This window comes from Paralichthys olivaceus, chromosome 12 (genome assembly GCF_024713975.1).
Source record: "Paralichthys olivaceus isolate ysfri-2021 chromosome 12, ASM2471397v2, whole genome shotgun sequence".
Taxonomy (NCBI): Eukaryota; Metazoa; Chordata; class Actinopteri; order Pleuronectiformes; family Paralichthyidae; genus Paralichthys; species Paralichthys olivaceus.
Window position 1 is genome coordinate 4,188,333 of NC_091104.1, and position 16,295 is coordinate 4,204,627.

At 47.1% G+C, this 16,295-nt stretch overlaps 1 protein-coding gene across 13 annotated transcripts in view; it reads left to right on the forward strand.

The window, feature by feature from the left end:
- syne2b (spectrin repeat containing, nuclear envelope 2b) overlaps positions 1-16,295 on the forward strand; it is a 114,775-nt gene that overhangs the window by 17,818 nt on the left and 80,662 nt on the right. For 12 of the 13 annotated variants that reach the window (XM_069535126.1, XM_069535115.1, XM_069535120.1 and 9 more), the window contains 27 exons: positions 1,034-1,147; positions 1,360-1,497; positions 1,641-1,805; positions 2,015-2,127; positions 2,456-2,624; positions 2,778-2,874; positions 2,972-3,171; positions 3,386-3,550; positions 4,230-4,361; positions 4,459-4,560; positions 4,711-4,884; positions 5,294-5,452; positions 5,601-9,968; positions 10,363-10,497; positions 10,699-10,824; positions 11,319-11,512; positions 11,801-11,870; positions 12,033-12,133; positions 12,224-12,344; positions 12,423-12,722; positions 13,397-13,992; positions 14,095-14,250; positions 14,456-14,606; positions 14,767-14,925; positions 15,394-15,561; positions 15,646-15,948; positions 16,044-16,251. In XM_069535126.1, coding sequence (XP_069391227.1) covers positions 1,034-1,147; positions 1,360-1,497; positions 1,641-1,805; positions 2,015-2,127; positions 2,456-2,624; positions 2,778-2,874; positions 2,972-3,171; positions 3,386-3,550; positions 4,230-4,361; positions 4,459-4,560; positions 4,711-4,884; positions 5,294-5,452; positions 5,601-9,968; positions 10,363-10,497; positions 10,699-10,824; positions 11,319-11,512; positions 11,801-11,870; positions 12,033-12,133; positions 12,224-12,344; positions 12,423-12,722; positions 13,397-13,992; positions 14,095-14,250; positions 14,456-14,606; positions 14,767-14,925; positions 15,394-15,561; positions 15,646-15,948; positions 16,044-16,251 — 8,884 coding nt within the window. The remainder of the gene's footprint in view (positions 1-1,033; positions 1,148-1,359; positions 1,498-1,640; positions 1,806-2,014; positions 2,128-2,455; positions 2,625-2,777; positions 2,875-2,971; positions 3,172-3,385; positions 3,551-4,229; positions 4,362-4,458; positions 4,561-4,710; positions 4,885-5,293; positions 5,453-5,600; positions 9,969-10,362; positions 10,498-10,698; positions 10,825-11,318; positions 11,513-11,800; positions 11,871-12,032; positions 12,134-12,223; positions 12,345-12,422; positions 12,723-13,396; positions 13,993-14,094; positions 14,251-14,455; positions 14,607-14,766; positions 14,926-15,393; positions 15,562-15,645; positions 15,949-16,043; positions 16,252-16,295) is intronic. The other variant, XM_069535122.1, reaches the window with a different exon arrangement.

The window sequence follows — 16,295 nt, forward strand, 5'->3', positions numbered from 1 at the left end:
TTGAAGAAGCGCCAGGAAAGTTGTCTAATGCGACGGCAGAGCAGCTGCTTCAATAAAAAAAAAAAAGCTCCGCCCGCTGAAAGCCAAGATTACTGTCAGATCACATGGTGATTAGAGCAGGACCCATCATGCACAATTGAACTAGTTTGCCCTGTTGTCTGGGAAGAAATCCAAACCCACAGTGAGGGTGTGTTCGTGTGCCTCCCATGACATGAATAAAGCTCTCATGAGGCGACGGCAGTGCACATTTATATTTCCTGCAGGTTCCGCCTGTCGCAGGACTTGAGACACCAAAACACCTGTCGGCTCGGGTTTCTGACAAGATATCAGGATGTTCTTATGTAGCTGCAGGAGACATTTTCATCCACACTCACTGTTTGTCCTGCAGTGATTGAGCAACGTGGTTTGCAACGTGGACGGCACATAAAAATATCAGGCACATCAGGAAATGTCTTTCATGCGTCTTCACTCAGTGAATTTGTTTATGTGCACGTAGTCGACATAACCTCAAACATCTGGATTTACAGAGAGAAGGTGCAGAATAAAGTTGGCGGCTGCACATGAGTGAAAAACAACTTTGTTTGCTCGGCACAAACAGGGTGTTTTCTGGGACGTATCTCATGACTGGAGTCGGTGCCTGGTGGAAAATCATTTTTGCTTAATTATTTTTATTGCATTTTGTGTCTATAACTAGATTTGATCAAATCATCTCAGCTCCAGATAAAGAGCTTTAGCTCTGGACAGAGTCGAACAGATTTTTTTCACAGCGGCCATCGTTTGGTTTTATTTGCGCTCACCTGTTCTTCCAGTGTGAAGCCAAAACAGAAGTACCTGAAACTGGTAGAAGAAAGTTACCTGTGGTTTCAAAAAACAAACGGATCAGCGACGTCTCATTAAGAAGTCTCGTTAATTGTCACTGACGATGATGTCAAACTAAAAACATCTATTCCTTTGACTAAACATGCATCTAACTGGATCCTGGCATTATTAACACCTCCTGTTATCAACTGTTTTCATTGTTCTGCGTTTCCAGGCGACACCTGATCGCAAGGCACAGGAAGTGACGTGCTGGTTGGTTCAGGCCTACGACGAGCTCCTGGAGGGATGGGACTCCACAGAGGGAGAGAGCTACTCAGAGCGATACCACGTACGTCTCCTATCACGATATATGATCCCACAGCTGAGTGTGATGTGCATCCTTTTAAAGTCCCAATGATTACGAACGCTCATACAACACTCTGTAAGAGCTGTTTCCTTTATCGAGAGGCTGCTGCTTTCTTTTACCTCAGCGTCAAACTCCTGCTGAAAGTTGAGCAAGTTTGAGGTTTCGGCCTGACGATGGTATTTTCCGTCCCTCAGGTGTTTCAGACGTTTCTGGTGTCGTTCAATGAGCAGCGCCGGCCCATCATGCCTCTGTTGACGGCGATGAGACGGACCCCGAAGCTGAGCGATGAGCAGCGGGCCCTCAGAGAGGCGTGGGACACTCTCACTGAGAAGGTCAGCGCCGCTCACTGGAAAAAACTGTGAAGCTTGTACAGTTTATTTTCTATCGATCTATTTCTCTCTATCATATTTGTATAAATACAGTGTAAATGTGTCTGTATTTTCACTTCTCTCTCTCTCTCTTGTGTGTTTTCCAGCTTCGTGAATACAGAATCGAGCTGGACATGAGTCTTCCTCCCCCCCTGGACGCGGTGGCCCGCTGGCTGTTGAAGGCAGAGGGGGCTCTGGCCGAGGAGCAGGGCGACCCGCAGGACCACGGCCGCGCTGCTGACGAAGCCCGAGAGAAACAGGAGCTGCTCAAAGTGAATATTAACTTCAACCCTTTAAACTGTGTGACTTCAGGACAGCGAGAGTGACTTAACAAACCCAAGGTTCCTCAGGCGAGGTTTTCCACGTCGGGGATTAAAATAAAGTCGGCGGAATAAGCACTCCAGTTCAGCCTCTGTCTTTACTTCCTGTTCAGAGAGTTAGTTGAACAAGTTTGAACATGTACATGTGAATGTTGCCGTAGGTTTGCCTGGAGGAGATGCCGCAGCAGCTCAAGACCTACCAGTCCTTCCAGAACCTGGACGAGTACGGAAACATGATGGTTCCCGCTGACAAGACCGACGAGCTGAAGAGGAGGTGAGAGTTCTGTCTGTTTATTACTGTCCTCAGGATCAATGTCCTGGTTGTGCATAGATAGGATCAGTATTAGAGCATGACGGGGTCGATAACCATATTTTAGATTAATCATATAAGTACATATCTAAGATGTTTCAAACCCTTATTACAAAGAAATGTAATTGATGCTCGTTAATTTACAGTTTGACTCAAAATGTTATTACAGTTGTAATAAGCGTTTATGTTGCTTCGCCTTTTTAAACTCTGCTCTCCTTTCTTCTTTCTCATTTTTGCGGTATTTAACCCTAAACCCCTGATTTTAACCTTTGCATGTGGATGTTCTCACCAGGTTCACCAGTGTGAGAGTGACTGCTAAGTACCACGGGATCAAGCTGGAGTACCGGGAGCACCGCCACACGGTTCTGGATCTGTTGGGTCAGATCAGGACCAAGCTCCGTGTCTGGAAGAGGCCTTACATTTCTCCGGAGGCTGTGAGGGTGCTGCTGCAGGAATGGCATGTGAGTGGTGACCGTTCAGATTCAGCATCTTCAACACAACACAAGACTTTGATGATCCCATGAATAATAAAGTTCATCTGTCCGTTTTTTCAACTACTCATCCCCGGATGTTGATTCTATATATCGTAACGATAATTCTTTCTTTCCACTCAGGAGCTGATAAACAGACAGGAGCTGACGTCTCTGTTGGAAGCAGCTCTTCATAAGCTGAAGCAGATTTCTGAGAAATATTCCAGTAAATCTGCTCTCTGTGAGTCTCCTGTGACTTTGCCCAAGTCCTTGATATAACTGATTCATGGATGTGTTTTTGGATCAACTGAGTGTTTCGTCTTCTTTCTGCTCCTCAGCTGCAGATTATAACCACGTCAGTCAGCAGGTGAAGCAGCTGGAGGAGGACACCGCCCTGGTTCTGGAGGAGGTGACCACAGCAAAGAGCACCATGGGTCGGGTGCTGTCCGCCTGGGACTCGTACGGCGACTGCCTCAGCTCCCTGCAGGCTTGGCTTGAGCAGGGCTCTGCAGCACCCAGCACGGCCCACGGACCAGCGGTACCACACATATAACGCCATCGTAGAACATGTGCAGTGATGCTAATAATTGTTTCCCCTTGATTAAAGTTGTATTTACTCAACCAGCTGGTTCGACTCAACCAATATGATACTTTCTCCCTCCAGCGAAACGTAATAAAATAGAGCAATGCTTCTAGACACACTTTTTTCAAACACACCTTCTTATTGAGATTGTTGCATTTGTGATTTTCAGGTGTCGTCTGAATCTATGGCTGAGTGGGGCTCCCGTCAGGCCCACTTGAACGAGGTGGGCAACTTCCTGATCGAGTCCACAGACCCTCAGACCAGCAGGAGTCTGGCGGAGGAGCTGCGCAGGCTCAACATGCTGTGGGCCGAGTTCGTCAAGAAAAATACTTTTGTAAGTGACAGAACAGGGAAAACCTGGTTGGTGAGAGGCTCCATTTGTTTTGCAGATGAATGACTGAAACACACACTTGCTTTTCAAATTAGTTGTCAATTCATTTAATAAATGATTCTCTAAAATTAAAGAGCTGCAGAGGATACATTGGATAAAGCTTGTGCCGTATCACTCTGTATATAATAATCTGCTTGTCAGGCTTTTTCTTCATCTGCGTTGGCCTAGTTTCTTCTGTGTTTATTGTTTCTTGCCAGCAGTGATTCAGATTACTCGATGTCTCATGGCTCTGGAATTGAAGGTGTAATCGTGCCATTGTTCTTTTTATTCTCACGGCATAATTTAAGGGAGTGACCTCAAGTTTGAAAGTGCTACTCCACCTTTGCTTTTCTTGTGGAGGCAATTTTAAATGCACGGCCTTATGGCTTTCAATAACAATGAGTTAACAGCTTTTGTCAATGGCTCAGTCAGTGAAACTATTCCTTTAGAACAATGAAGTATTATGATAGAGTCAGCAAGTGTCCAAGTGACCAAAGATTAAATTAAAACAACAAATACGCCCGACTGGCTGTTATGGTAAAAGCAAGTAACCAGCAAGTGTTTTGTTTGTTACCAAACAATATATTATTGGGATTTTCTGGTTTTCTCTCTGTTAAAATATTTTCTCATGCTCTTGTTTCAGTCTGAGCCCAGCGCTGACATCCAGGCCAGACCCCAGGACCCGCAGGCTCTGATCAGAGAAGCCAGTCTGGTTCTCAAAGAACCTCTGGAGGCGATGGCGGGTCCTCTGCGCACCTACAGAAAAAGAATACAGGTGGGAGTGATGGAAACAACAGCCAATCATGGTTCCCTATATTCACCGTTGTTGGCTGTTATTCTCTAGAATGATCTGTTCGCTCTCGTCCCTTCAGTTCATCATGAGGAAGCTTAAAGAAGTGGATCTGGAGGCTCTCGCCTCCTCCTCAGAATGTCCAGCAGATCAGCTCCAAAAGCTGAAGTTTGCTTTACCTGATGTATGAAGAAGTTCTTTCTATAACTTTCATTCAGTAGTTTTTTGTAGCATACGTTTGTTTAATATCTTTAACTACAGAGCTACTGACGACGACATTTGAGAAGTGTTCTGGACGTTTCTTCTTTAATTTCTGTCATTGAAATGTTGCCAGGTGATGCAGACCCTGTTTGAGGCAGAGCAGGTGTGTGTGGAGCTGCAACACAGCGTGTCAGGTCTGGACAGTCGTCTGGCTGAGCTCCTGCACTGGGAGATGGAGGCCAGGGAACTCTACCAGCTGCTGAGGGCCGCAGAGCGACAACAGCGGGGCCAGGACCCAAGAGCCAGGGTAAAAGAACTGCGACATGTCCTTTCATGAGACACCCAGAGGTTTCTCAAACCTCTCTATGATAAGCATATGTTACATTAACGGGTGTTGGCAGCTACCATGAAGATACTTTAAGTGAAGATTATACACATTCATAAGTATTTGATTTGAAATAACTGACCCAGACAGAATATTATTGATTCATGAATTAATAATTGACTGGAACTTACACAATGTTACACCTTATTGTCAGCATTTGATTATTCTTTGCTAACCAGGTTTTTCTTCCTGTTTTAAACAAAGTTTCTTCCAGTTAGACACCCGTAACTTTAACCTGACTTTATTTTAATTATTGTTATTTGGTCCCTTAATTTTACACCGTGCTACAGAGGAAACACTGATGGCAAGTCCGCACCATTTATTCCCTCAGACCCTGATTTCCCGCGGTCTACAGCTGGAGGGTCAGGTCGTGATGGAGGAGCAGGACCTGCAGGTGATGGTGATGACGAATCAGAAGAGCTCTCCCATCCGGTACCTCCATGCCTCCGCCATGCAGGACAGAGTGCGAGTGGCTGTTGCTCAGTCTCAGGCAAGTTCACTTTCTGTAGATTGACTCCACAAGCGATTGAGATTTGCATGTTTTGTTCAGGAAAAGAAAACCAAGAGAAGCCTGGCAGAGAATATTAACATTTCATTATTACAATGCCAGGTTTTCCAATATGTGATTTCAATTCCAGGAGGCTGTTGGTATGCTGAGCAGCCTGGGATCCAGAAGAGACAGAAGCAGAAGCCCCCCAGAAGGAATTCCTCCATCTAAAGTCTTCATCCAGGCTAAAGATAAGCCTCAACATCTGAGACAATCGGACACCAGACAACCAACTCAGCAGCCTGAGACAAGTTACTTAGTTCCTCGTCAGTCTCATGAAACCTTTATTCCGAAGATAGTGGTGCAGGAATACAAAGAGGTAAAGACTACTTCTCCCCCAATGCCATACACCTATGCACAAGCTGTGATGCAGACCAGGACAAAGTCGCCGCCAGAGGGCCGGACTGAAGCATGGTCGACGACTACTTTGGCAAAACAACAGCAGTCTCAGGAACAACATTTCCCGTCACTACCGCAGCAGCAGCAGCAGCAGCAGCACGATGAAGAGGTTAACAGACAAAAGGAAAAAGAAATTCAGCAGCAAGAACTCAAACAGCAGCAAACACAAGTGGAACCGCAGGAGCTGAGGCCAACACAACAACAGCAGCAGAAAGTGGAACAGCAACATATTGAAGCACATCAATATCAAGTTCAGCAGCAGGTGGTAACTTGTGTACAAGTTGAAACACAAGTCAAACAGATGATGGAGCCCAACAAACAGCCTCCTGTACAGAAACCCCCATTAAGCTCCTGTGAGATTCAAAGCAGGAAGGCTCAGGCCTTGAAGAACCGGCCCTGGCTACACAAACCAGTCTCAGGAGAGCATAAACCTCCAGAACAGGATTCTACTCAGGGCCAAACTCAAGGTTCAGAGCCAAAGTCAGAAAAAGAAATGACATCAGATCAAATTGTTCCCCTGCAAACAGGAGGTCGCAAGTCTCAGCCAGAGGGAAATGCCAAGGCTCCTAATCAGTCACAGCAACAGCAAAAAGAGAAAGTACCTCAGAGTCTTTATCAGCAGCAGCCCGAACAACTTCTAGATCAGCAACAACTACTGCAACTGGAGAAACAGCACAAGCAACAGAAACAATGTCTGCAGCAAGAACAGGAACAGCTAAAACAACCACAGCAACCACAGCCTACTTTAAAACAGACACAACCAGATTTCGATGCAAAGGCTAAATCCCAGAGTCTAACTGTTGCTCAACCTCACCCAAAATCTAAGGCACAGCCCCAAACTATGGTTCAGTCTACATCTCAGACAGTAGTCCAAGTACAGTCAACAAGTGTGTCCCAAACTACAACAGACACCCAGAAGACCATGTCACAAACCAAAATAAGCCAAGTTCAGCCACAGACACAAGTCATTCCACTGCCCCGAGGCCCTGTGAAGACACAGTTATTGATTGATCCACAGACAGAGATACAGCTTCAGTCTCAGGGTCAGGCTCAGTCCCAAACATGTGTCCCAGCTGAACCTCATTTAGGTATGCAGCCACAGGTTCAGCCACAGGGTCTGGCCCATGGTCCACCTATAGCTCAAGTGCAAACATTGGCTCAGGTCAGATCTGCTTCCCCTATGCAGGCTCCACTACAGGGCCAAATGCAGCCTCCTGTGCCATTCCACATTCAACTTCGTAGTCATCCACAGTCATGGTCCCCTGTCAGGCCCCCCTCCCCTAAACCGCCTACACAGGCCCAGCCCCAAATGCATGCTCAAGCAATCAGTGATGCCCAAATCCATTCACAGTCCATGGCCCATCCTCAAGCCCATCCTCAGTCAATGGCCCAGTCCCAAACTCAACCTCAGCCAAAGGCCCATCCTCAAGCCCATCCTCAGTCAATGGCCCAGTCCCAAACTCAACCTCAGCCAAAGGCCCATCCTCAAGCCCATCCTCAGTCAATGGCCCAGTCCCAAACTCAACCTCAGCCAAAGGCCCATCCTCAAGCCCATCCTCAGTCAATGGCCCAGTCCCAAACTCAGCCTCAGCCAAAGGCCCATCCTCAAGCCCATCCTCAGTCAATGGCCCAGTCCCAAACTCAGCCTCAGCCAAAGGCCCATCCACAAGCCCATCCTCAGTCAATGGCCCAGTCCCAAACTCAGCCTCAGCCAAAGGCCCATCCTCAAGCCCATCCTCAGTCAATGGCCCAGTCCCAAACTCAGCCTCAGCCAAAGGCCCATCCTCAAGCCCATCCTCAGTCAATGGCCCAGTCCCAAACTCAGCCTCAGCTAATGCCCCATCCTCAAGCCCATCCTCAGTCAATGGCCCAGTCCCAAACTCAGCCTCAGCCAAAGGCCCATCCTCAAGCCCATCCTCAGTCAATGGCCCAGTCCCAAACTCAGCCTCAGCTAATGCCCCATCCTCAAGCCCATCCTCAGTCAATGGCCCAGGTCCAAACTCAGCCTCAGCTAATGCCCCATCCTCAAGCGCATCCTCAGTCAATGGCCCAGTCCCAAACTCAGCCTCAGCCAAAGGCCCATCCTCAGTCAATGGCCCAGGTCCAAACTCAATCTAAGCTGAAGGCCCATCCTCAAGCCCATCCTCAGTCAATGGCCCAGTCCCAAACTCAGACTCAGCCAAAGGCCCATCCTCAAGCCCATCATCAGGCAATGGCTCAGACTCAAATTCATTCACAGTCCATGGCCCATCCACAGTCAATGGCCCATGGCCAGGGTAAAGCCCATATTCAGTCGATGGCCTGGCCAAGTCAGGTTGAATCTTTGACTCAACATCAAACCCAGGCTCAACATGTCATCCAGCCTCAGGTTCATTCTCAGCCTATGACTCAGTATTCTGCACATGCTCAACCAGCAGTCCAGCTCCCGGGACAGATCTTACAGGGCCAGCTACAGCCTTGGACTCAAGTCAGAGCCTCATCTCCAATATCTGTCCAGCATCCACAGGTTCAACCTCAGCTTTTCCCTCAGGGTTACCCCCAGGCACAATCCCCATCCCAGCTGTGGACACCCAAACAAGACCTACAAAACCAAGCCTTTACCCAGCAGAGACATCCCATTCCGCAACCATACATTCAGCAAATAGATCAAACTTTACAGTCTCAGGTCTATCCAACCGTTCAGGTCCTACCACAGTGGACCCAAAGTGGGCCCCAGCAAGGACCTCAGATAAGGACACCTGGGTATTCTCACATGGGGCAATCATATACTCATCCTCAAATACAGCCACAAATACAACACCAAGCCTTGGCTCAAACACAACCCCAGATGAGGCCCCAAAGTCCCATGCAACAACAGATGAGAGCTTATAATATTGTTCAGACACAAGGCCAAGTAGTGCCGCAAATGTGTGTACGCCAGCGCCAGCCTCATCCACAGTCTCCTTCTCAGCAATATTCACAGGTCCCGCATCAGCCTGAAACTCAGCATCAGCCCCAGATGCAAATTCAAATACCTCAACAATCACAAGTGCCACATCCAACCCATCCTCAGTTTCCTACACAGCCCCAAGTCCAAACAAAGCTGCAGGCCTCATCGCAAACCCTTATTCAGACACAGCAATCAGTACAGACAAAGCCCCATGTTCAGTCCCAGGAACCTCCTCCACAACCCAAACAGACCCAACTACAACCACAACTGAAAATTCAGCCAGCAGCTCAACCAAAAAGGGAAATACCTTCACAGCCAAAGCCTCTAGCCCAGTTAGCACCACAACCAGAGGTTCAATCCACAACTCAAACTAAGACTGGATCACTGCCACAATCTGTACCTGAGCCCCAGTTGCCACCAAAACCCGTGGCTCTGTCACCAACCCAACCCAAGGATGGATCACCTCCGCAATCCAAGTCACAGCCACAAACTGAGACTCGATTTCCAACTCAAACAAAGGTTCATTCTCAAACCCAACCTAAGACTGCATCACTGCCACAACCTGTCCCTGAGTCCCAGTTGACACCACAGCCCACAGTTCAGTTACCAACCACACCCAATGATGGATCACCTCCACAGTCCAAGTCACAGGCCCAAAAAGCACCACAACCTGAAGCTTCATCACCATCTCAAACAAAGGTTCAGTCACCAACCCAACTCACATCCCAATCTATGCCACAACCTGTACCTCAGGCACAGCCCCCACCACAGCCCCAACTTCAGGCTCAGTCACCACAGTTACCCAAGGCCCAACCTAGCGCACATTCCAAGGTTCAATCACCCCCACAGGCCAGATCTCAGATCCAACCACTTCCTCTACAGTCCCAAACAATTGTACTCTCTCAGGTCAATGTGCTACCTCAGTCCCAGGCTGAGTCCCCTGACCTCATCAAACCCCCGGCGCTGGCTCAGGCACCTCCACAGGCTTACACAGAGGCTTACGCCAAGGCCCAGGCTTTGGCCAGAAATGGCTTTGAGGAGGCCAAGCACTGCCTGCAGGAGCACATCCTGGAAGCCATCAACGTCTTCAGAGACAAACACATATCACCCGAACAAGCGTCAGTGAAAGAGGTAAATATAATTACTGATGTTTCCTCCTGAGTCTTCATTCATTCGTTCTGATACACAGCACTCCCATAGACTGTATATAAACACGGTGGGCATCATGGCTCCCCAAAGTTGAAGCCAAAGGTCTCAGGTGACCCCCTGGTGTCTTGTGGCATATAGGCACTGTAGTTTAAATGTACCCAGTTCATGGAAGCTGTGTTTGTTGTTTTCAACATTCAGTGGCTGGTTGGACAGAAATCTGTGAATAAACTGGAGACGTTTGATGATTCAGTTACTTTAAATAAGTGAATGTATTCCTCTCAACAAATGTGTAAATTTGTTTTTCTCCCTCTCATTTTTTCATCGACCAATTTGCAATGAGCCATTTTGCAACTGCATGATTTGCCTTTCCCCTCAGGAGACCCTGAAGACCCTGGACCCAGAGTTGCTGGAGGAGTTCCTCAGAGCAGCCAAGGGCATGGAGGCCTTCTGTACCCCCCCACAGCTCAGAGACATGGAGTTCTTCACCCAGTCTGTCAGATCTCAGTGGGAGGTAGGACACAAACTCTGTTTATGTGTGAAATCTTAAGTGACACATATAGACAAGTGTTCACATGTTCATCAAGGTACAAATGTGTCAAATATACTGATGTCTTTAAAACATAAATCCACTCAATCCTTGTATTGAAAACTGTGTCCTAACATGTCAAGTGTTATATTTTTCATTTTAAATTTGTTTCATGATATCTCCCAGGCCGTGAGAGCTGAGATCTCAGGCTTTTCACAACAAGTACGGTTTGAAGTGACAAGGAGAGACTTTAACTCAGCTGCTCGTCAGTGTGAGACGCACTTAAGCTCCCGATTAGAAAAAGAAGTCCAGGTAGTTGATTTACTAGAACTAAGCTCTTGGAAGGTGTGCTTCAGTGGATGGGTATTCTGCAAGCTTACCTGCTCTACTTGCCTAACCTTCCTTTCTTCCTCCTTCTCTGTTTGCGAGGAGAGCGATGGTGAGCCTTGGTGACTTTGTTCTGGTTCCTCTTTAAGAGACTGCTGTTTTGGGGTCTGTGAAGAATAACTTACAACGTGATTTAGTATCTTGGGTGCGGGCAAGAAACGAGAAACACACAAACGCAGATTGGAACGAATTAAAATAAAAACAGCATTCTTTCACTTTTTGTGCAGTTCACCTGTTGGGGGTCGGCTTTTGCATTAGTCTACATCTGTCAAGCTGTCAGATTAAAAATATAAATAAAAAATGTGATTAAATAAGAGGGTGCACCGGTGTAAAAATTACAATGTGACGTCGTGCATGGATGGAATACTCAACCCTCTGGCTGTAAAAGCAGTAATAACTATGCTCACTGTTCTCAACAGGCTTGTTTTGCAGTGGATGGCAGCTTTGCTCAGGCAGGGCAGCACCTTCAGGCCTTGAAGGAGCTGTGCGACACCCTGAGCCCGGAGGACGCTCACCGCCTCGCCCAGACGCAGCTGAGGGAGTGTGAGAAGAGGCTGGCTGCCATCCAGCACCAGTTCAGCGGAGACCAAGAGGCACCACTCCCTGATTCTAGGTGGGTTATCAGAGTCAAAGATAATTTCCTAAACAACAGGAGCTGATGGCAGATTCTTAATGTGACCTATTTAAATGAATGTTTTGAGATTAATATGGATTTTGTGTTTCTACGTTGCCTTTACATCAAGGCGAGAAATATAGTGATGCTTTCCTTCCGTCCTTGAAACTTCAAACATCAGACTTTCATCTTTCACTTGCAGTTTCTCCGCAGAGTGATTTTGTCCTGTGTTGCAATTAGCATAAAACTTTTTGAAGGAAAATCACCATCCTCGTTCCCTCTTCACAGGATCCCTGTTGCCTTCAGTGAGGATGTGACCACACAAGAGGAGCACGAGATACCTCAAGTCTCAGCTGAGGTATGACTCACTCCCTTTGAAACCACACATTCCCAAGATTAGAGCTGCTCCTCCAGTGAATGTTTTCAGACCAATGTTCCAGGAACAAGTGTTTCACATGTTCTTCTTTTATACCTGAAAGCAGTTTGAATGAATGAATAACAAACTATTCTTCGTTTTCAGGTTTCCCAAGTGACAGTAAAGACGGTCAGTGTGGAGAGGAGGGAGGTTGAGAAGCAGACGTCAGTAGAGGAGGACGTCACCAAGAAGGAGGCTTTTGAGAGGTACGCCTCGATAACAATATACATCATACTGACCGAAACTATTTGGATTCTCAGTGATGAACTTGTTTTTATTTGTTTTAAATGTGACAGATATGAGAACTGTAAGAGGACCCTACATGCACAGCTTTCTAAAAACGAACAGAGCATCAAGGATATCCCCTCGGACTCCACCTCTCTGAAAGGCTTACACACACGTTTGCAGGAAATACAGGTGCAACACAATATTTGAATGATCTTGTTCTATATTTTTTATTCCCCACAACAAACTAATATCCTCTTTTTCCCACAGTTCTTGAGGCAGGAGACGGAGTCCCTGTGGTCTGAGTATGGAAACCTGTGCTCCCAGTGTTCCCAGTTGGGTGGTAACACTGGTCTGGAGCAGGAGAAGGTGGAGCTGCAGGAGCAGTGGCGCAGCCAACAGTGTAACCTTCAGAGGAGAGGCAGCTCGCTGGGCGCCGCCCTCAGACAGGTCGACTCCACAGAGAACCACATGGTGGACTTCTCCGACCGCCTGGACCGGTACCTGAGGCAGCCCAAAGACATCAGCGCCTTCACACTGGCCAACACCAACATCCTGAAAGATATTAAGGTCTAATGTCCTCCACACACGTCCTTCATTTGGGTTTAGTTTTATTATTCTAAACTATAAACGTGATCAATGCATCGATATTATTATTGACTTTTATAGATGTGTATGCTAAAGACAGTTTAAACATGAACCGTACTACAATTAGACAATTAAAGAAGGTCTTTATCACCCCCTGGTGGCAGCCTGCAGTGTAGGTCATAAACCCAGCCTCCTCCATGTTAGCAGATGGAACGTGACTTAAGTCAAAGTAGATGTTAAATAATTGTTTTAAGTTTGGTTTAATTAGTTATTTGATGATTAGCTGAAAACATGATTGACGGCTGAGATTGACTCACGATTTGTTGGAGGGGCTCTTGATACCACAGCTCCACCCGTGATCTCTTGGCTCCATTTCTGGAAAGTGTGAGGAATTGGAGTAGTGTCGTCCACCTTTATTTACATTCTATGACTAAAATAAGGGACTTTAACTGATGATTGAGACCAAAGTGACACATGTTTGAATGTAAGCAAACAGTTTTGAGTGAAAAGTGTTGGAAGGAAAAAGACAAGCTAATGGAAAATAGACTTTTTCTCGAAAGAACAAAAGTTCATCAGCAGCTTTGGCAGAAAAACAAATCTCACACTTCAGTCCTCTTATCTCACTCTTATCTGTACTTTGTCTCTTTTTGCAACAGGAACTAGATGAGAACATCCAGAGTGAGCTGGACCAGCTGTCCCGTCTGGACCATGAATCCAGCGACCTGGACCCCAGAGACTGTTTCCCTCTGTCCCGCGAGGTCGAGACCCACAGAACCAGCCTAGATCAGCTCCGACAGCAGGTCCGCAAGAGTGAGGCTGCCGCCCGCGCCCTCGACCGGTTCCTCATGTCACTGCGCACTGTGGATGAAGACATCTCCGGAGTCCAAGGCGCCCCCTGCAGTGATGCTACGATACTGCAGGACGGTCGATCCAAGCTGGCTCTGATCAGGCAGAGCATCGACAGTCTGAAAGAAAAGGCGCCACAGCTGGATCTGCTCCTGCAGGGAGCCAGACTGACGGTCACCAGGGATGGTGTCCCAGCCTCCTGCCTGGACATGGTGACGGCTCTGCTGAGGCGGCTGGAGGAAGCTGACAGTGGTTTGGCCGTTCAGCAGCAGGGGCTCGTCAAGGAGACCCAGAGTAAATCCCTGGGCCTGAGGAAGAGGGCGCTGCTCGCTGAGCTGAGGAAGCTGCAGGATATGATTGAAACACAAAGCCTGAAGGAGCCCACCATACCTGCAGTGCAGCACAGGTGTGTGTTGTGTGACTTTATACTGATGGTTGTAATTCCAATTTAAATGAATGAGTGAATTTGATAATCTGATTTAAACATGTATTATGATGTCTTTCCCAGGCTTCGTGCCCTGTCAGATCTGGAGGTCCAGCTGCAGGCCCAGCGTGCCGAGCTCCAGAACCTCCGTGAACTTCAGGAGAAACAGGGAGAAGCAGAGCACCTCATGCAGGAGGTAGAGACGCAGTGGAAGGAGACTCACAAAGGTTTCTTTGAAAGGTGTGTTTGGCAGGAGAAGCTCAAGTAATCACAAACAATAAATGAAGCTTGTAGGAGTAAGTGATTGAACTACATTTACTGAGTGATGTAAAGCTATTCTTACAATTCTGATATTAAGCTAATCATCTAGACCCAAGCAGTGGACGTGTGGTCAACAGAAGCTGAGACATCGGTCAAAACCCTTAGTCTTGTCTTCCTCTTGCAGGAAGAAGCGTTGCGACGTCCTGCTGGAGAATCTGAAGAAGTTTCAGAGCTGCCGCAGTCACCTGAGCAACACCCTGCAGAGAGCGGAGCAGACCATCGGTGATCAGGCTTCCTACATGGGCAAAGACAACCTGTACAGAAGTATTACCAAGGTGAGTTCACAAGAAACGTCTGAGTCCAACATTTTGTTTTATTCTGCCTTAACACAATCGTTGCAGTTTCATGTTGTGTAATCTAAACCACAGTTAGAGTTAAGGGAGACTGATGTTCTCTGTGTGTTCACTTCCTATTAACACGTGTCCATTTATCCAGGTCAGTGACACTAAGGAGGAGCTGGCTGGTCTCAGGGAGCGTATGGAGGAGATGAGAGGTGTTTGCAAACAGCTGCAGTCTCAGCTGAAGACGCTCCCAGACTGCAGCCAGTCTTCGTTTGAAGCAGAGGCTGATACTCTGATGGACAACTGGCTGGATGTAAGAATCTGTGCACGATGCTTTCCACAGAAATGAGAGAGGAACATGTGGATATTTAACTTGTGTTTACTACAAAATAAAATAATGCTCATAAACCTGGAGGTTAAGCGGATCCAAGGAAGGAAATCAAATACATTAAAGTAAATGAGAAGAATTAGAATTAAGAGTCAAGCTGCACAAGTCAAATTAGAAAGCACAACAAGTGCCTTAAATTCAATATATATCAGAGTCTGATGGTTTTAATCAAGATCCATGAAATATTCCAGAGGAAATAAGGAAAAGTCAAAGTATTCCTGGATCTGCTTCATTAATCAAATCCACTTCAGAAGTTAATGAGTTCCTCCCCGGTCTGTATCACACCCCTCCTCCAAGTGTCAAGAAAATCATTTCGGTAGATCTTGTGTAATCCTGCACACAGACGCACAAACCTCCCTGAATGTCATTGTTTTCTTTTTGCTGCTCTTTCAGGTGACAGAGAAGACGGATGCGTACATTGACAACCTCAAGGTGGGACTGGAGCTGTGGGAGAAGCAGCTGATGCTCGGCGGGGAGGTGGATAACTGGGCCGGAGCAAAACTCGCCCTGTTTGCAGAGAGTCATCCCTTCTACAACGAGCGAGAAGTTCTTGCCATGAGGGTGAGATTTCTGAAGAAGTGAAATTCACAAGGCTGGTTTTTATTTTGAAGGACACCTGCAGCTATTTTACTCTTCACTTTACAGGATGAGATCCATGCAAATGAGGAGAACATTGAACATTTCCACAAGAAGTCAGTGGAGATCCAGGAAATGCTGCAGGGTCAGGAGGCTCCGCTGGAACTGCAGGTGATGGAAACCCAGCTGAGGAAGAGGATGGAGCAGGTGAAGGAGCTGTTCACCGACTGCACCGACGTGTTTGAGGAGCTGATAGCTGTGAAGAAACACCTCGCTGAGAAGATCCACGAGTGTCAGACAGCTGTGCAGAGCATCCAGTGTTCTCTGAGTAAAGTCGATGCTTCAGGGCCACAAGTCGAGGCCCAGCTACAGGTACACAACTGTTTCATGTTAGAGAAACGTACATAACATGTCAGTCAGAGAAGTGACATAACCTGTATTTTCATTATATTTTCTCTCTCCACCAGGATCTGCTCACTAATCTGGAGACTCAGCAGGAGCAGGCCGAGGCTGTGTTGAAGGAGGTGCGTTTGGTTTCCAGTGTGGCCAGTCCTCAGGTGCTGGAAGCTCTGTCTGTGGACTGCAGCCGACTAACAGAGGCCATCTCCCGCACTAAGGACATGATTCACCTGAAGAAAGAGGAACGGGACAAGGGCCTGCTCAAAGTGCTCAAAGGTTCTTGATTTGAATCTGTTGTGATTTATCTCTTGATGCCTAAT